The sequence below is a fragment of the Durio zibethinus genome, chromosome 23 (genome assembly GCF_047325235.1).
Source record: "Durio zibethinus cultivar Kanyao isolate XHJ-2024 chromosome 23, ASM4732523v1, whole genome shotgun sequence".
NCBI lineage: Eukaryota > Viridiplantae > Streptophyta > Magnoliopsida > Malvales > Malvaceae > Durio > Durio zibethinus.
The window spans coordinates 5,171,597-5,194,843 of record NC_143184.1 but is presented as its reverse complement, the minus strand read 5'-3'; the positions used below and the strand labels follow the sequence as shown (position 1 = coordinate 5,194,843).

Below are 23,247 nucleotides of genomic sequence, written 5' to 3'. Positions count from 1 at the left end.
CGAATTTAAATTTATTGATGATTTTTTGTTGATGTTAATTTTTAATTTAATTAAAAAATTACATCTTGTGTTAATAAAAGAATTTCATTGTTAAAATCAATCAATTTGCTAAAAATTCCGTTTCTGTTTACCAAGATTTCTTAAGAATATATTAACACTATAATAAGATAACGCGGGGTTGACAGAGTAAAGAAATGCAAATGTATACTCAGCCGTTTTTTATTTTTATGTAAAGGGAAGAGAATTTGGCATTTTGTGATTTTTTTTTTTTTTTTGCTTTCAAATGTCTGATTATGGTGGGAGAGTATTATTTATGGACTCTTCATCAAGCTGAAAACAACACTTTGAACCTAAATTATTGATGGGAAGATAAGATAAGAATTTGGGTTGGAACGGATACTCAAATACGCATATTTCATACATCAAATATCAATTTAGTTGACAAAAAATTTGGCCTCAACCGCCTCCAAATAAGGCAATTAGCAACTTCAAGATGGCTTTGGCCGTTAGGTAACAAGATTTATGGAAAAGGGTTTTCAACAATCAACGAAGATGGATAGAAACATGTGGTGTATTCAATGCTTAAAGTTTGCATTGTGTTGTGTATGTTGTATTCTACCTTTCAAGTTAATCAAATAAATGAAACTGAATATGTTAGGGATAGTAGTTCAATCTGTATCCAACAAGTTTTGATTTAATTTGATCTTTAAAATATTTTTTTTTTTAATTCAAGTTTCAAGTTGGGTTGGGTCGAGTAATTATAGAATAAAATAGGATTGAATTTTAAATAAACTTATATTGACCCGATCTGATATATATAAAAAATTATTTTTTAATTATTTATTTAATTTTATATTTATATTAAAAATAATATTTTATTAATTTCGGATCATATTATATATGAATTTACATAAATCAAATTAGGTCAGGTTCAAATATTAAAAATATATATATATTGGATTTAGTTGAGTTTATATTATAGATATAAAATCAGATAAAGTTTAAAACGAGTAAAAACTCGTCTCGACTCAATCCATTATCATCTCTGCTCACAATTCTAATTAATGAATACATTTTTGAGCAAGCTACTCACACTTTTACCTAAAATTTTTTTTTTCTGTTATATATATGTTGCTAAATTGGTTTAAGGCTTTTATTTGGTAGGGTAATAAAAACTTTAAGAAATGAAAAATTAGGAAAATGAAAAAAGTAAAAAGATGAAAAATATATTTTTTAATTAATTTATCTAGTTGAAAATATGAAAAATTGTGCCAACCTCATGCTCAATATGGTTTACAAATTTAAAATTATATGATTTTATCATTATAACATTTTAAAATGAAGATGAAAAGTATATATATATATATATATATATATATATGTGTGTGTGTGTGTGTGTGATGGATAAACTCCTAAATATGCAACATATACTAACACCTAAGCCTCTCAATTAGGCGAGTCAAGTTAGATTGAAGTCAGATCAATTTAGTTTGAGTAATTTCATGTTAAAAAATAGGTTAATTTAGGATTGGATCATTTTAGTTCTAAATTATTTTTTATTAAGGCTAATTTTGTTCATATCATTTCAATTAAGTATTTCAGGTTTAATATCCGAATTATTTGGGTTCAAGTCATTTCGGATTCAATTTATTATTATTTATAATCAATTTATATTAAAGTTAAATAAATTATTTGATCAATTTCGAGTCAAAATTTATTATAATTTATTAAAAGATAAAAATTAAAAAATTAAAAATAAATATAAAATTTATAATTTGTATGCTTTAAATTGAAGTTATTTTTTTATATAAATTAAACAAAAATATGATTTTATTGTATTTGATAAATTTAAACATGAAATGATAATATGACACTAAAATATAGAAAAAATCGTATAGGTTTTAGAAAAATGTGTTTCATATTTAATCATATCGACACAAAATTTAAAATTTGTAAATCACAAAAAATACATTTAATTAAATCATATCATACAAGTACACACATTAAATTAAAATAAATTTAAAAACCTATTAAATTTAAATTTATTTTAATTTAATATAAATATATAAAAAGTATTATAACTTTTAATTATAATACACTATTACATATTTAATATAATCATATAAAAATTATTTTAAATATCTATTTATTATACACATCTAATATGCAATTATTTTTATATTAATAATATAACTATAATATAAATAATAATTTTAGTTTAATAGCTTATTATTTTGGAGTTTAGTATAATTGTAGCCCATTATATAATTTATTTTAAATTACAATATTAAAAATTAATAATATAATAATAACAAAAACATAGGTTATATACACAAATCATAATTTATTTTATAAATTTTATTCTCAATCACATGAGAATTGATATTATGCATAATTATAAGAGATTATATGATTTATTCTAAATGGTACATTGATATGTACATATACCATGATAATTAAAATATGTAATTTATTTTAAATCATATTATAAATTATAAGAAATTTTATAAGTAACATAACATATATAATTTATATTAGTTTGATATTAAAAATATATATTAATTTGATATTTTCAATAATTTTAATAAGTTATCATTTGTGTTATATTTATATTTATATTAATATTATATTTATTATTTTTATTAGATTAATGCTTTTAAATAAAATTGTACTTGATTTAATCTTGGTTATTTCAAGTTAACTTTTGGGGCAATTTCGAATTTATGTTATTTCGATTTTGGTTCATTTTGAGTTTGAATCAATTCGAGTTTGAATTAATTTGGATTTAGATTGTAAAAAAAAATTATGTAAAAAAATATTTTTTAATAATTTTCGCAATTTTAAGCCTCCAATGCCTTATTTTCATGATTGTCTAATTAGATTATATATAAATATCCTATAATCTAACTTCATCATTTTCTTTAGTTTAGCACCTCTTTTTCATATTATTCCTTTTTTGAACTTTTAGATAACTATTAAATTCTTCGTTTAAGGTTTTGACGTATTAGGTTTTATATTAAATATAATATAAAAATAATTTTTGTAATATTTATTTTGGTTTTATAGGTAAAATAAAAACATTCATATAATATACTTTTGGACGCACCATGTCTATTTTGAAATTTGAAAAAAAAAACTCATCACTTTGGGCCATTTCAAGAATTTTTTTGGGCTCATAAAGCTCAAAAATCCATATGCCAAATTCTGCGTCAACTGAAAGGTAGCCCTTTATCAAGGCTGAGCTGTATTTGTCGGTTACAATGTGTCCATACATTCCGGAATCACTTAAAGCCCATTCTCATTGAAACCTAAAACAAAAAAACCAGTAAAATTCTTCCCTCACAATTACCTTCTTTCATCTCTGCAGGTTCCCAAATAATGGCTTTCAACTCTCTCCATGTTTACCGTTGAATGTTGATTTGATTTACTGCCCTCTATAATGCATCAATTAATTATGCTCTGTGATTTTTTTTTTTTTTGCAATTTAATTACATTTTTGGATCTGATAGCATTACAGTGTGATTAAATTTGCTTTTGACTACAAGAGTTCAATTTATCAATGACAGACCAAGTCAATTTCATTTTGGAAAGCATTAAATGTGATCACTCTTTTGTTAACAGGTTAGCTAAGTTTCTCTTATAAATGTCAAAACTTTGGATGATTACGATTCATCTCCTATGATCAACTTATGGATTTTGCCTCAGCACAGGTCTGACCATTTTGGTTAATTCAATTATGTTGAAGAGGTTTCTTTGCCCTAAATTGATGTTTTTTTAGATCAACTTTGTTTTTAATCGAAGTTTTGAATGGGGCATACCCTTTTTCTTAAGGATTTTCCTATTGCAAAATCCTTTAAAAAAAAAAAAAATTGAAATAGCACAATCATCTACGTTTGGTTGATGTGGTTAACCAGCTAGGTTTTTTTTTTTTTTTTTTATATATATATTTTTATTGCTTGTACTTAGATATCTCCGTATGCATCTTCTGCATTTATGTCTGAAAAAATAACGGAAATTTCAGGTGTCAAAGGCCTTTTCTTTTCATGTGGTTAAGCCAGTTGTCCATATTATAATATGAACCCAAGAAAAATGGCATCCCATAGTCTTTTGAGGGGCAGAATACCATGCCCTATTAATCGGATCTGCAGCATTTATTACAGAAGTTTCCAGTCTGTTTCTGATGCATTCTTCCAAATAATCATTGTTTCTATTGTTATTACAGAAGTGTCCACCTGCTTTATTGGCTTTACTAGCAGTCTTTGAAGTTTTGTTGATTGTCATATTACGTTCTTCTTTACCTCCTTTTGATTTTATGTTCAATATTTTGTTTATCAGGAAATGCATCTCTAAGGATAATATGTTATAATCTCCGCTTGTGTATGTTCTTTGGCCTCTAACCCTTTTTTTATCTCTATTCCTTGATGATATTCCTTTTTTAGACACATTCCATTCACTGGTATTTTACTTCTGCACTCCTTCACTCGTTACTCCTTGCAGCTTGGAGTCTTACTTGACACGATGCTTCCTCCTCTTGTTCTACCAGTTTTCTCCTATATTTTACTTTATTCTTAAGCTTCTGCACAAGTTAATACAAAGAAAAACATACATCATTGGCTTGTTTCCTATTTTAGAAAATGGACACACATATGCAAAGTCACTCACACAATTGCGTAATCATATTGTTAAATGATGCAGGAGTTCCAATCTTTTAACTTATCTGCTACAGTTTCAGCTAGCAGGATGTTTGTTGCCTTTTTTTTTTCCGTTATTTTCTTCTCTTCTGAAGCTTACACATTTGGAAATTTATGATAGTAGGTCGCAAATGCTATAGTACATTTATATTGCAAATGCAAGGTTCTATAGGAGTTTTCAAGTCTTACATGCTTTAGCTTTAACGACACCATATTCTAGCTGTATTTGTGTGACTTCTTATGTTTTTAGATAAATTACACTCACCTCCCACGTTATTCTGGAGATCTGAAAGTATGATACAGTGGATCCTGAACTTTTAATTTGAACATAAAAGACCCCAATTATTAAATTCATTTCATTGTCCCCTTACTTTTTACATTTATTTGATAATTTGTATAAAATAATTGAATATCTGTGCCAGTTGAAAGTTGATCTGGACAATGGGGGTTGAGCTTGAGGGTGGGTGCACATTGAAGTGTATCTACAAGTTCAAGGTTTTGACTCTTAAACTACGGGGGACTTACTTGCAACTTTCCCTTTATGCTTATGCATCAAAGTGCTGCTACGTTTTGTCCATCAGTCAACCATGTAATTATTTGTCTTTTGTTGTTGGTTGTCATTACTGCTAGCAAAATATAAAATTTATTCTGCCTACTTGTTACAGCTTCAATAACAGGAAGAAGAGCTTGTGGAAATTTCTGAATTTAATCTTGTTAGGAAAACTTTAAATCTGGTTGGATGATTTGTTTTTTCCTTTACTTTGAAATATGTTTTTTTTTACGTTGATAAGTTTATTTCCTTGTTGTGACCCATATCTCTACAACTAATTGCATACAATTATAGTACTGTGTATCCATAAATGTGGTGTTCTCTCCTCGTATTAGATCATGGCGTCCTATGAGTAGAATTCCTCTTGAATAACTATTGTGTTCTTGGCCAGGAATGAGTAGAATTCCTCTTGAAGTTTGGTTTTTATACAATATCTTGCCTAAGCAAGTTTAGTCCAAGGTTAGACAGATAAGTCTTCTCAGCTGCTGATACGGTCCTCTGGTAGGGAAAGTAAGTTACAATAAGTTTCTGTGTCACTGACAAACATAGAAAAGGAAATAGATAGAGAATGGAACAAAAACATTCCGTATCCACATTATACAAGCAGAAACCTCTTGCAAGACGTGAACAACATTTGATATGGAAATAATTTGTTTCTGTATGTTTGCAGAAATTGCCTGATTTGGGCCTGTGCCTCATGCTTGACAATGCTCTCTCTCTCTCTCTCTCACACACACACACACACACACACATGCACAAAGCAGGGAAAGTGCACAAGCATCTATTTTGACTAAAACCATGTGGGTAAACTTCTACCACTCCTTTTGGTAAGAGAAATAAGTACTTCATCGTAGGTTTTCCTGTTGTTTTAATCTTGGTATATGCTGCAGATTAATTCTTTACAGAAAGAGAATGCTTATGATCAGAAAAGAAATCGTTTTCTCTTCTGGTAACATATTCGGGATTTTGTGCTTTATGCAGGTGCTCAATGTTTTCTTTTTTGTTCTAAACTTTCCATTTCCAGCATCTTTGATGTTTTTTTTATAAACTTAATTATATCAAAATTGAGCCAATCTGACAGCATAATGGGATGTGGAATTGCATAATCCTCCTACATAAATAGTGATTTGTTGCAATAATGCTAATCTGCTTCCCACTTGGACATCGAATCTTCCTTTTGTCTCTTGTACTTATTTTATGATGATATCTTCCCCCCTTTTTTTTTTAATCATATTAAAGTAGATTATTATAAACTATAAAATATTCAAAGTTTTGTGGGGTCTGAACTCTGACGAAAGAAAGAAAAGAAGCCATTAATTTGGCAAAGAAAATCATATTGTTAGAATGGTTGTAAGGTATACTTTTATAACCATCGTATACTCTTCTTCTACTACAAAAATCACAGCTCGCTTGGCCAACATAGATTGAAGCTTAAGAAAAGGGTTTTGATTTCTTTAACATTCGGTGGGGGGGAATTTTTACTTCAAAGGACAGACCCTAAGAACAAATTAGTCAAAATAAAATGAAAAGCAAAGGTGCTAGAGTTCATCATTTTTTTTAATAAATACTTTCCCTTCTTTGGAAAAAAATTTCTTGTACAAATATTCGTCCTTGATATCGTCCAAAAGGAGATTGTAAAAGTTGTTACTTCTAATTTCTGATGGGAAATGGAATCCAAGTATGAGGCCGTGTTTGAAAAGATAAAATTCTTAGCTTTCTTTGATCAAACATATTGGAAGTAATTTTTTGTTGCTCTAAACAAAAGTCATTTTCCTATTTATGGCATCAATGGAGGTTTTTTTGTTGTTTTGAATTCCTATGCATCAAATATGTTGTTATTGTCCCAAGCATTTGGTCTAGTGACAAAATATGTTTGAGTGAATATCAAAAGTCTGATTTCGAATTAAATTTTTCTCTTTCTCTTTACTTATATTAAGATTTTATCTTTTTAATATAATAATAAAAATTATTATTATTATTATTATTATTACTTTTTAAATAGAACTTCTCTACTTAGTATTGTGGATTTACTGCTATGACTGAATTCGCTTTACTAAAAACACCCCTTGCACCAACGCCGTCCTTTGCCGCTTCAAGTTTTTTGCTTTTAGGTACAATCATTTACCACTATTATGTTTGATCAAAAGCCCCTTTTCAAAATACTAGATTTTTGGTTACCCTGAATTGGATATCTTAAGAGGAGAATGACTAAAAATGAAGAACAAGTTGTGATTAAAGCCACAAGTAAAAAGGTCTCAAAATCTTGTGCTGATGTATAAGTGAGGGGGGCAATATGGTAAAATTGAGACGAACCGATATTCCCATCCACAGACGATCTTGTAATACCGGTAAATCCGTTAAAATCGACAGGTAAGTAACTGCGTATCTTTGTTCTTCTCGATTCTTATTATTTGAAACAGTCTTGCACTTTTATATCCAATTCAGGGAAAACCAAAACCAAGCCCTCCTTCCAATTCTTTTTTTTCCTTCTTTTGAAATTTTTATAAATAAAATTCTTTCTGCTTTCCTCCTCCACAAAACCCTACTTTTTTTTTTTAACTTCATAAAATACCTCTCTTTCTTTTCTCCTTTTCTGCTTCAAAACCAATGTTTTGTTGATCCTTTTTCTTTGGTTTGGTAATTTCATTTTTTTTATTCTGTGGGTTTTGATTTGTTTCTCATAAAAAAAATGGCAACAAGCAATGATGAGGGAGATAAAGCTGTAGCAAAAACAGAGACATCTCCAACGGAGGAGAAGGTCTTGGGGCCTATAGGAAACCTTGGCAACAATAAGGACTTGTTTCTAAGAGCAGATAAGATAGATTTCAAGAGCTGGGATTTGCAACTGGATAAGCACTTGAGCAGGGCTTGGTCTAGGGACAAAGATATTTCAATTATGACAAAGAAGGAAGAGTGGGAAATTGATTTGGCTAAACTTGATATAAGGCATGTTATAGCTCATGGGACTTACGGCACCGTGTACCGTGGCGTTTATGATAGCCTAGATGTTGCAGGTATCACATATATATATATATATATATATATATATACACACACACACACACACACATATATAATATGTTGCCAAAATTCTGAAATCATCTTTTTTATCTTGCTATTTTTTCCCAAGATGAGAATTTTTTGTCTGAATGAAGTAACTTGCTCATTTTGTGTGTGCAAGTGATAAGGCCGTAGGACCGTTATCTTTTCACTTTGAATTAGAAAATTCTAATATTGATTTCAATGTCTTGCTTCTGCTACGAAACTTTCAGTCGAGAACAACTGCTCCATTTCCATTTTTGGTATATCTAGTTTATGCAGAGTTGCCATAGAGCTTCAAAATCGCTTTCTCTTTACAGAGTTCTTTAGATGTCACTACTTAATTTTTGAATTAACTTCAGACCTTCTGAATTTGAGTTGTTTTGAATGCCAAATATTTGTTTTCTAAGGGGTCTTTAATCTATAGTAATGGGGAGTAGCTATATTAGTGCCATGACTTCATTAAATCATGTTTACTTTGTGATGCTTCATTCTAACATTTATGTCAAGGTGCAGTAACGTCAAATAATTTTCTCTATATCACTTTCTGCCTACATGCTGTCCCGATTGGTTTCCCAGGAAAACATCTAACTCAACTGCAATAGTAAAAATAATCATGCTTCACCTGCTGATATCCTAACTGCAAAGAGTTCTTTTTTTTTAGTGAAGGTATTGGATTGGGGAGAGGATGGGATCGCCACAGTTGCTGAAGCTGCTGCTCTTCGGGCATCATTCCGGCAAGAGGTTGCTGTTTGGCATAAGCTTGACCATCCAAATGTTACAAAGGTAAAATAAATTTATAATAAGCTAGGTTAGGCGTATGGTTTCTTTTATGTCAAGATTGGGTTATTTCTCATGTCAATGGCTGGGCACATGCTGGGTGGGGAGCAATTTCATTATACATCTTATATAGGGTGGAGTTAAGTATGGGAAAATGGATCTGCCTTTTTGTTTTCCTTTTTACTGAGCTTTTCTAATGTTGTGATCATTGTTATGCTTGCAATACCATTACATACTTCTTTAAATTTTTGGAATTTCAATGTTCAAATCGTGAATAAGAGGCCTCTTGCAGTTTATTGGAGCTTCAATGGGAACTTCCAATCTTAAGATCCCGACCAATGGTGCAGCAAGTGGGAATAATAATTCTTTTCCTTCCAGAGCATGTTGTGTTGTTGTTGAGTACCTTCTAGGTGGGACGTTAAAGAATTTTTTGATCAGAAACAGGAGGAAGAAACTTGCCTTTAAGGTTGTGATTCAAATTGCTTTGGACCTCTCTAGAGGGTGAGGAATTTTTCAGCTATATTAGGATTTCCAACATTTTCTCTTCAAAAAAATAATGATATCCCTTTTTTCAACTTTTGCAGTTTGAGCTATCTTCACTCCAAAAATATAGTACACCGTGATGTCAAGACAGAAAATATGTTGCTAGATGCTCATAGAACTTTGAAAATTGCTGACTTTGGTGTTGCTCGAGTTGAAGCTCAGAATCCAAGAGACATGACTGGGGAAACAGGCACTCTTGGTTACATGGCTCCAGAGGTATCCACTCCTTGGAGATCCATTGACTGTATAATTTTGTTTCTCCAATAATTATAATAACGATACAAACTTTTCTGGTTAACTACAACAACAATTGGACTAACAAAGTGCCAAAAGTTCCCTTTTTTTTCTGGCTATCTGTTCCTTTTCTCTGAAGAATGAGAATCTAATGCAATGGCTCGTCTAGGTCCTTGATGGGAAGCCTTACAATAGGAAATGTGATGTCTACAGCTTTGGTATATGCTTATGGGAAATATACTGTTGTGACATGCCTTATGCTGATCTTAGTTTCGCTGAAGTTTCATCAGCAGTAGTGCGACAGGTATGAGTTAAAAATTCAAATCTTACATTATTGACTAATCTAGCTTGGAGCATCAATCTTTTGTCATGGCCTCTGCATAAGTGATATTTATGATATTTCCAAATTCCATATATTTGCCTTTCAATTAGCTTTACATCCTTTGTAGCATAATTATCCTAGCTGCACCCGCATTATGGATAAATTGACACATCACATTCGTATCCTATGCAAAATGGGGCTTCAATGTGAACGTGTAGCCAAATCAGTGGACTATTGCACTTGAATCTGTACCCTGCCTCTGATACTTTGTGTTAACGACATTGGAGATTGTTGTTTGCAGAATTTACGACCAGAGATTCCTAGATGTTGCCCAAGTTCATTGGCAAGCATCATGCGAAAATGTTGGGATGCACACCCTGAAAGACGTCCTAACATGGATGAGGTGGTGAGATTGCTAGAAGCAGTAGATACAAGCAAGGGAGGTGGCATGATACCCGATGACCAAGCTCCTGGCTGTTTCTGTTTCACCCCCCGTGGCCCTTGATAAGTTTTAGCACATTCGTTTATTTTGTCCTACATTTCTTTAGTTGAGAGATAACCTGAAGCAGTTCATTGTTTGCCTCTAGCTCGTCTTTCGATAACGAGGTCATTGGTTTCTATATTGCACATGAGCATAACCGTATTAAACACCATGTAGAACCCGTGGTTCAATCCTTCAATTCAGTGCATTGTTTGTTGCATAGTATGTTTGTATTTCGTTTATAATTATTTTAGTGGCATGAATGCCTAAATGATGGGGCTCCAATAAAAGTTAAAACTGTAATAGTTACATCAATTTCTTCCAATAGATTTTTTTTCTTACAGTGAGAATCATCGCAATAACTGGTGAATCCAACAGGGTCATTGGGAAGTTTTTGTGCAAAGCTAAAAGAAGAGAAATCGGTTGTCATTGAAGGAGGGCAAAAAGCGCCAGGAATAATAACCTTCTGGATGAGCATAAAAGTTGATGTAGATAAGATGCATGAACTAGAACATTGGTAATGTTCAGAATCAGAACTTTCCGATATGCAGATACTGATGTTCCACTGGAACCTTGAGTGCCAAGAAACCTTGCTCGCTTTTCCTGGATAGCAACTAGAAGAAACAATATGTCATCCCTTTGCTTGTCGATGAAATGATGAGTTTATTTTTTATGCTGCACTTGAAGGGTAATGGACGAGACAGATTCCAATTCCAAAGCCAAATTCTTACCTGTTTAACTCTATACCCCGATCCTGTGAATTCTTATGATATTATTTTGAAATATATCAGATTTAATTGAAATAAAATATTTGCATTGAAAAATATTTAAATTTGACTCATTTAATAACTCGAATTGTTGGAGTTATGACGTGATAATAATTGAATCATATTCGAATTATTGAGAATACGAATATCTCCTTTACAAATCTAACAGAAGCAAGACAAGTCAAAAGAGCAATGGTGCCCATACTAAACGGTAAGCTCCTAATCAGATGGAAGCTCGCAACATCCCTACGCCGCCATCATTGATGAGGGAATTCCTCCATCAGGCGGGAGGCGCTGCAGTTATCGACGGTGCTTGGCAACGGAGCTGGAATGACACGGCGCTGACGTCAACGATCCCCTCTGGAGTGCCAAGTGCCTCCTCACTTCTCCTCACCTCATTCACTCCGCAAAATTCTCTCTCTCTCTCTCAACACCCTTTTTTTTAACCTTGATTTTATTTTATTTTGGTTCTTTATAACATGTCAATGTTTGTGTGGTTATAGTATGGAATTAATTTTATGTGAATGTAAGTAAGTTTTGAATTTTGTTGGAAAGAAGAGGAATGGCATAGAAGTGAAAAAGGAGTGGTTGAAGGAGGTCTTTTTAGTAATTTGAACTGTTATGCTCTGGCTTTTTATTTATATGGAATTGAATTATGCTCTGATTAATTGCAATAAATTTTCAAATAAAAGAAACGTGATCTGATTTGGGTATATGTATAGCAAACTGGACCACAGTGTGGAGGTGGTATCTAGTGAGTCAGATCAGTGACATTTAACGAAAGTAGTTTCGATACGAGCTACTCTAGATTTAATTTTAGGAATTGGAGTGAGGTATGGGATGGGGCAACTCTAACTACTTATTATTGGTCATGATTCAGTTTTTGTTTCTATTGTTTTGATTAGAATTTTACTGATTCAAATGAGTTAGATGTTACAACTAAATGCTTGAGTTTGGGCCACCATATCGGTTAGTGAAAGAATTGACCTTTCTTTAGCTTGTAGTTCATATCTGTACTGGATCTTTCTCTTTCTCTCAGAAAATATAAAAAGGGAAAAGTAGTAAAGAGGATATTGGGGTTGGGATGTTTTAAAAGCTTATTTAAGAGAAGCTTAGTTCACTTGTAGGCTTCGAAAACCATGTAGTAAGTTTCCATGACCAAAAAGTGCTTGCTAGTTTTCTTTCAAATAAGATGAGTCCTGGGTTTACCTTTTCTTTTTATTCTTTTCGCCAGTAACCTAGGTTTACTTTAATCAACACAATTTAAAGATTGATTATACTAATCTATTTATTAAATGTATTAGGAGTTGGTGACCTGAATAGAATAAGTATGCAAGTCCCAATAAACAAGAATAATGTAAGAATTTGTGGATGGTTAAAAGTTGAGGTGTTGAGCAAGCAAGCCATATTATTCCTTTTCTCTTTTGCACTTGTTCGGTTGACTGGGATTCATCCGGCCAGATCAGAAGATCCATTATATATATATATATATATATATATTGATGTTACTGTAACATCATTTGATTGAAAACTTTGTTATTTCAAGTTATATGCTCATAACGAACAACTCCAATAATTGAATTTCTAGTGTTTCTATGACTTTTCAATATCTCCTAAAAGTGTAATGGTTTTGGAATAGACCACATGGGATGTTAAGAATGCTTCTCTAGATCATTTACCAAACTATTTTGAGCAGGTACACCTTGACTACCTTGAATCTGGTGCAGATATTATTATCACAGCATCCTATCAGGTATTAAAAATAATCTCTCTCTCTCTCTCCCCAACTGGCGAGTTTATGTATCTTTAACAGGCCACCATTCAGGGGTTTGAAGCAAAAGGCTTTTCTAGAGAACAAAGTGAAACCTTGCTTAAAAAAATTGTGGAAATCGCCCTTGAGGCAAGGGATTTGTATTATGAAGTTATACTGATGGAATAGATGGTAAGATATTCAAAATTCGTCCCATCTTAGTTGCAGCATCTGTAGGCAGCTATGGCGCTTATTTGGCTGATGGGTCTGAGTACAGGTGTGTCAACCATCTATGGAAATATTATTAAATAATGTTTAATTCAAATCCAACTTTGTTGCTTCCAGACTTTCTGCCATGATCTGTTATCCTTTTTTGTAAATGAAAATTATTAAATTTGGAGTACGTGCTAACATGTCTCCATCTTTCTGTGTTGTTATATTCTCTATACCAGTGGGGGCTATGGTGATGCAATGACACTAGAAGCTTTGAAAGAATTTCATCGCAGAAGGGTTCAGGTCCTGGCAGAAGCAGGTCCTGACCTAATAGCATTTGAAACTGTTCCGAACAAGATAGAAGCTTGGGTATTGCTGAACTGGTTCTAAATGAAACCTTTTTCTTTAGGATAAAAGTAAGAAGGGTGTGTGTGGGACAAATCCAAGTTGCTAAATTACTTCCTGCCTTGCATGCCCGTAAGATTTCCTGAATTGACTAGTGTGACTGCTAATTGATTCAATGCTCAATTTCTACTTTATTGTTTAATTTGTTTCTTCTTAATATTAACAATTTTTTTTTTTTTGGGGGGGGGGGGGGGTGGTGTCATGCTGGCTTATGCTGAACTCTTAGAGGAAGAAAACATAAAGGTTCCTGCATGGTTGTCTTTCAACTCAAAAGATGGCATCAATGTAGTTAGTGGTGATTCTTTGCTTGAATGTGCATCAATTGCTGAATCATGCAAGCAAGTTGTTGCCGTTGGAATCAACTGCACGCCACCTAGATTTAGTCATGAGCTGATTTTAGCAATTAAGAAGGTTTTGGGTTTTGCTATTCTGTTATTTTATTAATATTCATTCTAGTAGAATTATTATACTCTTTTTTTTTTTTCACCCTTTAGTTGGATATGGTGCACATTGCTGTCTATTTATTCATTTCTAACTGCTCTACTCTTCTCTAATGCTGAAATTTTCATCGTGTGATCTTTTTTACGATATTTGTATTGGGCTTTTTGTAATACAGGACAGTTGCAGTGATATGTTTCATGATTATAGTATTAGAATGTGAATATTGTATGGTGATGGATGCTAATGCAAACATGATACATCCTATTATGCTGAGTTGTTCAGACCGGGTCCTTCCTTTTTTTTAGTTCTTTGTATATGTTTTGAAGAATTTGTTCCTGTAATGCTGTAGTCTAGAAATTTTGATGGATTGTTCACACTTATGTGGTTAACAAATTTGTGCAGATCACTACTAAACCAATAATTATATATCCCAATAGTGGCGAGAGATATGATGCATATTGGAAGGAATGCGAGGTAAGCTTGTTTTCTTGTTCTTTTCCTCTACAAGGCATGAAACATACCTTCCTTAAATTTAAAGGGTCTTAACTCTGAAGGAAAAAATTAGTTGAATCAAAAAGGACTCATTAAAGAAAAACATGATCATTACTAACTAGAATCTTAAGTTGTTGCCAAAAATGATATCAAGAAGCATCTCTTAATTGCTAACTATAAACTTAACAACACGAAATAAAGTGATGCCACTTTCTTCAAGTTGTTTGGTTATGATAGCTAGATATGTGAAGTCTCAATTTTCAATCCCGATTTGTGTCCTGATCTTTTTCTTCAACTTCAAACAACACTTAAGGCTCTGTCTGATAAACACTTTTGCTTTTTTTTTTTTTCAAAAAATGAATGGCGAGTAAAAGGCAAAAAATAACGCTTGAATAGAAAACTAAAGATAAATAGCAAAAAGCAAAAGCGTTTACCAAATGAAGCCTAACAAACTTTTATTTCTATTTGGTGCAAAGAAAATGAAGGGAAAAGGAAATTGCAAAATAATTGTAAAGGAAAAAAAAAAAGGAGGCTGAATTATGTTGTTATTATCAATTCGTTTGTTCTCATGTTCAGCTGTGGTGTCTCCAAAGCTTTCAGTCCTCTATTTTTGAGGAAAACTTCCATGGTCTTATTTTGTAATATGCCATACCAGACTTATCTGCATCATTGTTTCTGTGACAGGAAAATACCGGAGTCTCAGATGAAGATTTTGTCTCCTACGTAAACAAATGGTGTGAGGTTGGGGCTTCCCTTGTAAGAGGTTGTTGTAGAACTACTCCGGATACTATCAGAGCCATATACAGGACACTTTCGCATAGATCGGTTGCTGCACCCATTCAGCAATTAATTACAGCAGCTTGATTATATTGCAACCAGAGGTGCCTTAACTTTAAGTTTCTAACTTCTTTCCCAGTTTTAGTCTCAAGAGAATACCTGTCACAAGCTTTGCCTAACATCTGGTCTGAATTGCTGCTGAGATTTTGGTTTCCTGAAGGTCATGCAGCTTGTATGGGGTTGTGTTTTGGATATTGGGGCATTAGAAGCGGCAACAAATCTGAGGGTTTCTAGCCTTCAACTTGGCCAAGAAGCTTTGAGGAAAGCATGTGAGCGTGGGTTCTAACCCCGCCACTCCTTTCCCCCTTGTAATCCAATAGACCAAAAAAAAAAAATGGAAATCAGTTCTAAATGAAGTGGTGTTTATCCTTTGGAGACCTTGGTATTTTCATTTTCAAAATTTTTTCTTTCATTTTGCAAGCTGGTGCCTATTTTTTAATTTTATATATGATTTGATTTAGGGAAGAATAAACTGAAATAAGAGGGTATAAGTTGAATAAAGTAATCTCCCTTGTTCTTCTACTTCCCTCCAATGTAGGCAACCAACTAAACTAAAGAACGTGATTCGAAGAAGTTTGGGTCAGTGATTTTTATCAACAAAAGAACACTCAAGTTTTTGCGTAATGGTGTAAATGAACTAGTACATTTTGTAGCCGTGACCAGATTCAGATATATTCGTTTGATAAGGCAAATAAATGATTTCAAACAAAAATTTAGAGCTCGTTTAATAAATTAATCGATTTAGAATTAATAGGTCTCCACCACCACCAAGCACCAATAGCGCAGTTCTCTCTAATTTCTTATCTTTGGGCTAAGAGTTCTGGAAGGCACTATTGTATTTAGCAATCTGATGCTTTTCCTTTTATCTCGATTTCTTGTTGATTTAGATTTTTGTAATTTTTTTACTACGGGATTTTGTGGGTTAGTGGGGTTTTACGAGCTCAGCCCAAATTTATTGGGTTACTGCAAATATGGATTGTATATCATTGGGCCCACAAAATCGATTGTTCGTGCCTGATTGGTGCTTACTAATTAGAAATAGAACCCTAGAGACACCCAAAATTCCTCACCCCCGCTAAAGCTCCAACATTGCAGGGAATTGAAGATTCCGTTTTGTTGATTCTCGTTACCATAATCCTTCCCGATGGAGATGGGCACGACTATTGATGCTGAAAATGGCTCCCTCATTCTGGTTAAGCTAGGAGCTGAAGCTGTAAGTAAAACAAAAAAAAGCATTCTTTTGCACAGATTAAACAAGAACACTGTTTGAATTTCTTTTTATATTCATTGCTTCTTATTAGAGAGTTTTAGAGTCAGTATTCGTGGGGAAAAGGTCCATCATCAAAGAACGTTTCTCCAAGAAATACAGGCATCCTTCCCTTGATTCTAAACTCACTCTCAAGCGTTTAAACGCGGTTAGTTTTTCTTTGTCCCAAAACAATTTTCCTTCTTTTTCGCCTTTTCTATAAAAATCAATTGAATTTGTGCTTTCTTTTGTTTGGAGCAGGAAGCTAGGTGCATGACAAAGGCTCGGCGACTTGGCGTTTCCACTCCGGTTCTTTACGCCGTGGACCCTGTGCTCCATACTCTTGACTTTTGAGTACGTGGATGGTCCTTCCGTTAAAGATGTTTTCCTTGAATTCCGATTAACCGGCGTCGTTCAAGAACGTCTACGTGATATTGCCACCCAGATTGGCGACGCAATTGGTAAACTGCACGACGGTGGACTTGTTCACGGTGACCTCACCACGTCAAATATGTTAATCAGAAATGGAACTAATCAGCTTGTCAGTCGTTATATTTTGGTTAAATAGCTTTTGATCTGTATTAGTTAAATTTAATCAGCTTTCATATTCTGAATTGCTTTTTCCTTTTTTCTGGTTAGGACCTTATTGATTTTGGTCTGAGCTTTACATCAACGCTTCGAGAAGACAAATCTGTTGACTTATATGTTCTGGAACGAGCCTTGATTTTGATGCATTCTTTGTGTGGGTATGTGGTAACTGGTAAAGATTAAGACAATAAACTTTAATACGTTTTAGTTTTAGTTTTACTGATTTCTCGGAAAGTCAAAACTATCTCATGTCTGTGCTTCTTAATGAAAACATTATGTTTGGAAGAATCAAATGAAAATAAAATTCAGATCTTTTAAATACTATGTCAAGGGAGTATTTTAGGGATTAAAAGGCATTTTCTGTTCATTTTGTGGAATTCATTTGTAATGTTTGTCAATTTTAATGTGGCTCAGTTTGATGATGAATTTGTAATCAACAGTTTATTGAAATCCCAACGAATTGTGGATGAAGTTTTTATGGAATTTATTTATTCTAAATCTACTCTTAGTGAAGATCCTGAAAGGAGTCATTCCAGTGAAATTTTTGTTAAGTTGCCCTGTAGGCCTAGATAGTAAACTTAGATCGTTCTCTCAAAGTCTTGTTCAAATTCTAATCAGAGTAAAATCTTATGATTGCTGACCTGGTTGCATAGATGGATTGCGTACTTGCTGCATAAAAGAAATCATCGGAGCAGTGGTCTTCAACATTTAACAAGCTAGCTTAAGGTATTATGTCTCTCTGCTCCATTTTGTGAACCTTTCTTTCTTCTTGCCCTTTTTAGGTTTAGCAGGGCCTTTACCTTCAACATACACTATACCATCTCTAATCGCATTCTTGTGTTCTTGTTGTTTCACAATGAACTGCAGTGCTGCAAAGGGGCCGAAAGCGCACCATGGTTGGTTGAGCCACTATCATTGATGGGGTATGAAGTACGAGAAATCTGTTAAAGAATGGTTAATGCAATGGAAAAAAAAGTGTTTAAAATGATATTTTTTTACATATATTGCAATTGTAATGCACACGTTTGGAAAAACATTGTGCCCTTAATCATGGTGTACAAAATACATGACTTATATCAACTTGGGATCATGTAGGTTGGCCCCTGGCTTTCAATTCTGAATGCTGTATTCCAATTAGCTTTGGAATAACTAAAAGCAGTCATTCGAATCGACTTGCCATTTGTAGGGGTACAGCGTAGATGTAAGGCTAAAAACAGCAATTCTAAGATGGTGGGTCTTTTGTGGGCCAGGTTTTGGTAGACTCGGACCATTTACTTTCCTATAATTCTAGGTCTGGGGCTCCTATTATGGGCTAAGCAATAGTGGTATTGGACTCTGTCGCCATTAATTCATTATTCATAGCATTGGTCCGCCTCACCCATCTCACCCATCTCACGCACCGAAATTCTGGTGTTGTCACCTTCCGCAACCTGACACCCAACAAACTCATGCGCGACGGCCGGTGCCTCCTGCGACACCTGCGTCCTCTGGCTCAGCCACCTCATTCCCCCTTATCTATTGCTTCGCCAACTGACCTCCGTTGGACTCGTTTCCCGCATGGCCAAACGTTTGGCCTTAGATGCCCAGATTGGGAAAGTCGCCAGAGTGCGTCGCAGGGTCACCACCACCAGCTACAGAGGTGGACTGCAGATTACCGTTTCTGCTGTTGTGATTGAAAGAGACCCCAAAGCCGAGATCTTGCATTGGTAGGATTGCCTCAGCTTGGGTCGACGCTGCTACGTAATACAAATGATCGCAGTAAGTTTGAGGTAAAAATGAAAACTAATAGCAGTTAGATTGAGATAAGGTTGTTTTCGATTTTAATTAGGTTCCTTGTTAATATAATTGTAATAAACCCTAATGCATAATTTGTTGTGAATCGAATTGCAGTGGCCTAACAATGTATTGTCACTAAATCAACTCATAAAAATAAAATTTCATAAATAAATATTTTAAAAACATTTGACGAAACAATATGCTGTAATTCCTTTTTTTTTTTTTTTGGGTGTGTTTTTGGCTATGGGATTCATTGACGGAGTATGCAATTTATTCTTTGTGTACGGATCACGGGTAATATTTACATCAAATTTAATTAACTTAGGTGTATACTATAAAATCATAAAAATTGGGTTTTCCTTTAAGGTAGTATAAATTTTTGGAGTGGTTTTAGAAGATGGCAATGCTTTTATGAATAACCGAAATTGGAATATGTAATGAAGCTATGAACAAAGTTTAGATACATGCTTGGTTTCCTACCTTAGTTACTCTTTTTTATTTTCTTCTTGTTAAAACCCATTTGCAGATTAAGCTGCGGGCTGCCTCTGTTGGTTTCAATCTCATGATATGGTATTGCTGGCTTCTTACTTTACTTTTCTTTTGTATTTCCATAATTAGGATATTAACATTTTTGTAGTCTTTGTTAGGTGATACTGCTCTAATTGTTTTACTGGGGATGCAGTTAGAAGATTATGATCACACGCTTTGATTGCTGCGTTGGTGAAATCTGCTGAAAGCAACATCTTAACATCCATTCTGCTGAACTTTTTGGCCTGCATCACTGCATAGAAAAGGTAAAGTAGTCAATTTCTCCTTAACCAACCGTTGTTAGCAGCTGTGGATTGTAGTGCCTTTTGTGAAACACTTGAAATTCCTTTCACAAAAATGGATTGATTTCAAGGGTTGTTAGTTGTTAGATTTTTAAGAATCATAAAAATAAAACATGTTACTGCATGTTAGTTAATGATGTTGATTGCAACAAATGAATTGTTCATGTGGGGAAGCCATGACAAATGTTGAAGAAATACCTCATTTACTAGTCCATAGTTTTTAAAATTTGTAGTCAAGCACTGATTGCTTTTGCTGAATAGTTATAAATAATGGCATGCATTTGGTTGAAGTTGATATCAGTCTTTCAAGTGGAAAATCGCAACTCGCTTCTTGGGGTTCTTTTTCTAGTTATTATAAATGCCTATGGGCTGGTAGAATGATGCTCCACTCACTTTGTATTCAGTAATAATGAGATACCAGGGGCAATTAAGAGTAACACTTTTAGAACAGCACCATAGCACAGTTTTTTATCCTGAACATGTGAGGATCGGTTAACCATGAAAGCAACGTGATACAAATGGTCATTTTGGGTTCTCAGTCCCATTAATCTTCCTTGATAAGGGGTTTGCTTAGGAAATACTGCTCTGAGTTTTTACTACCATCACGTCAGGTTTCAGTCTGGTCTCTATATTAATGAGCCGTTTGCTATAACTTTTTTTATCAGTACTGAACAGTGTCTTCTCTTTCTGCAACATCTTTGCTTAACTTGATTTACAAACTTTGTTTGAAGTTTAAACACCAGTCTTTCTATAAGTACTTGATACATCAAACGTCAAAGAGGTTGCCAGATGGCCAAATTTAGCAATTAAATATACATGCCTAGCAAGAAATTTGAAGTGACACCAATATATAAGAATCCCATTAAATAGGGAGAAAGATATCCAGTCGGGATCCAGCTCGTGGTTTTTGTTTGTTTTTGTGGAGTTAAAGGCTGTTAAAAGTTTGATTACCTAAGAAGCATTTTGATGCTTTAGCAGGTCGTGCAATGAAAGCTTGATCTCTTGATGACAGGTTGGAGACAAAAAGTTCAACGCCAGTTCACACAGTTGGCATCTCATCCTAATTCTCTCACCAAATCACCATTGAGGCTTGAAGATGTGGTAGATAAATTGGTATTGCACACTCCAATTAACGCTGAGGAGAAAGAGAGAACCGAAAAAAGACAATATAGTAAGAAGATAGTCAAGATATCACCCATATTCAGTATGGCAAGGTAGGTAAAACCGCTTCTGCAAGATAGCGACTTCTTCAAGATTTATATAAGTTGATCATGACCCTTTCGAGAGCTGATCCACATGAACTATTCCTTCACTTTTATTATACATTTTTACTTGGAAAAAATATATAAACTGGCTTGAAAATAAAGTGGCAAAATGTATGCTGTAAAAACTTGAAAGAAGCTTATAAGAATGCCAGATGGAGGGGGCTTGATTCATAAGTGATGAAACGGAGGTGGGCCAGGTGGCACTTGTGATTTGATGGGGCGTAACGTCAAATTCAGGGTTGGGGGAAGGCTAGGGAAATGGAAAACAGAGGGCAAGAAAGACAGTGACAATATCTTTGCCTAAGGTCACTGAAGGTAGATAAGGCCTGAAGTATTGGGCGAAACTGCTCTTTTAATTTTAACCTTCAAGTGAAAGCTTCACATCAATATAAAACAAGTCAATTTCTTTCTATTTCCGATTGGGGTATAGTTGTGGGAAAACATTTGAAAACATCTCCATGTTTTGCCTCTTCTTATTTTTGGCACTAAAGAGTAAAGATATCTGATCATTGTATTCTCCATATGGATGCATCTGAAATTGAATTAAGATATAATTAATTTCTATTCAAAGATGCATGAAAAAAGAGGAACTGGCAATAATTATGCAGATTGATCACTACAATTTTCCCCTTGAAGGATGATTCTCCAAAGTGCTCAATCTAAATCTTTCATAGGCTTATTGAAAACAAGTACATCGAAAAACAATTGGCTATCATCATCCTTTGACTGCTTCGTTACTAAATATCTATGATGTCCCATTTAATCATGTTTATTTCAGTAATAAACATGATAGAGACTGAGGGTTTCCATCTGAAGCGGTCTAATCAAGTTATTAAATAAATGGTTTTCATATATTTGTTTAATGATACATGATTGGCGATTGCATGGTTAAGGTGAAACGGCTTGCACCAGCTACCAAAGTTACCAGCCTTTTGGTAGGTTAAAAAAATTAGGAAATATATGGTTTGTTTCAAGAATCGATTTAATGTTTCTATAGTCACCCGGCATTTTTTTCTCTTTGTGGCCACTTTAAACAATTATTACCCAAATATTGTCCTTTACTTTTTTCCTTAATTAATTAACCCATTAATTTTAGATATTCTTTAATTAAAAAAAAGGCATTTTTTGGCACTATGGTTTTATTTAAATTTTATAATATTTCAATTTTTATAGGGATAAATTTGTATGTAAATTATTTTATTTGTCTTAATTTTTTATATTAAAGATTATTAAAAGTTAAATTTTGATCACTAGTCTAAAATTAAAACTTTAGTACTTTATAAATCGATCACATAGTTGATTTTTTTATTAAAAAATTAAAAAGGATAAAAACCTCAGTGAACCGGACAAGTGTTCTGATCTCTAATAGCTTTGATGAACTATTTTTATGTCTGGTTTAACGTTTGTTGTTTCCAAAACATGGTAGTTAGTTTCCTAAGACGAATTCAAAAGAGACACAAACAAAGGACAAATCTCCACAAATGGATGACAGTCACTGCTTGATTAGATGGCAATCATGAAGAAAATGAAAAGCTATTTCACTCTTTACCGCCCAGCATTGCTAAATAGGTGCCACGTCGAGAGAGCCTTTAGGCTCCACTAATATGACTTGGGACAAATTTTCGACAACTTATAATTGGAACCAAATGGCTACAACAATGGAAGCTTCCCTGTAGCTTAGACTAATGGATTTTGTATGGTGTTTGTTAGGGATTCCTATTTTGGAAGAAAAAGGCAGGGTTTCCTTTGGAGTGTTTTACCGTCAGCTTCATTAGTTTAATTAACAAAAAAACAGTCTCCCACATGTAGCATCTGTTTTTAATATTAATCCAAGAATTTACTTTTGTTTAAGCTTAACAGTAGATAGTTACACAAATTCCTATAGGAAATCGCGCGGGTCATCGAAGCAAGTTGGATTAGGTTTTAGGGACTCTTAATGGCCCAACAAGATCCTATTTACAAGTAAACAAAGTTATAATCTATGCTTGAAACATGAG

At 33.5% G+C, this 23,247-nt stretch overlaps 1 protein-coding gene and 2 pseudogenes across 4 annotated transcripts; all 3 read left to right on the top strand.

The window, feature by feature from the left end:
- The first annotated feature begins 7,221 nt into the window (after positions 1-7,221).
- On the top strand, positions 7,222-11,320 carry LOC111314248 (serine/threonine-protein kinase 52-like). 2 transcript variants are annotated; one of them, XM_022915396.2, is made up of 7 exons: positions 7,222-7,611; positions 7,942-8,255; positions 8,945-9,066; positions 9,353-9,561; positions 9,645-9,819; positions 10,007-10,141; positions 10,461-11,320. In XM_022915396.2, exons 1-7 carry the CDS (start codon positions 7,535-7,537, stop codon positions 10,662-10,664), a joined length of 1,236 nt encoding a protein of 411 aa, XP_022771131.1. In that variant the 5' UTR covers positions 7,222-7,534; the 3' UTR covers positions 10,665-11,320. The 2 variants fall into 2 exon arrangements, with proteins under 2 accessions (XP_022771131.1, XP_089609037.1); XM_089752911.1 differs by lacking the exon at positions 7,222-7,611 and having other exon boundaries at positions 7,620-8,255.
- A 314-nt stretch (positions 11,321-11,634) lies between these two features.
- LOC111314249 (homocysteine S-methyltransferase 2-like) lies at positions 11,635-15,945 on the top strand (annotated as a pseudogene). The gene is made up of 12 exons (XR_016332375.1): positions 11,635-11,813; positions 11,911-11,933; positions 12,176-12,240; positions 12,313-12,376; positions 12,535-12,603; positions 12,712-12,794; positions 13,047-13,160; positions 13,221-13,434; positions 13,610-13,735; positions 13,979-14,186; positions 14,619-14,690; positions 15,393-15,945. The product of XR_016332375.1 is annotated as a homocysteine S-methyltransferase 2-like (transcript).
- Positions 15,946-16,499: 554 nt separating this feature from the next.
- Positions 16,500-21,759, top strand: LOC111314247 (uncharacterized; annotated as a pseudogene). Its single transcript, XR_016332735.1, has 9 exons — positions 16,500-16,758; positions 16,847-16,960; positions 17,053-17,332; positions 17,431-17,544; positions 18,033-18,105; positions 18,247-19,148; positions 19,682-19,725; positions 19,838-19,949; positions 20,998-21,759. The product of XR_016332735.1 is annotated as an uncharacterized LOC111314247 (transcript).
- The last annotated feature ends 1,488 nt before the right edge of the window (positions 21,760-23,247 follow it).

What these genes read in the sequence shown, in the direction of transcription:
- LOC111314248 (XM_022915396.2), top strand. Translation starts at nt 7,535, where the DNA reads ATGGTAAAATTGAGACGAACCGATATTCCCATCCACAGACGATCTTGT. An exon ending in AAATCCGTTAAAATCGACAG is followed by an intron (nt 7,612 to 7,941) that starts GTAAGTAACTGC and finishes AATGGCAACAAG; the next exon opens with CAATGATGAGGGAGATAAAG. An exon ending in TGATAGCCTAGATGTTGCAG is followed by an intron (nt 8,256 to 8,944) that starts GTATCACATATA and finishes CTTTTTTTTTAG; the next exon opens with TGAAGGTATTGGATTGGGGA.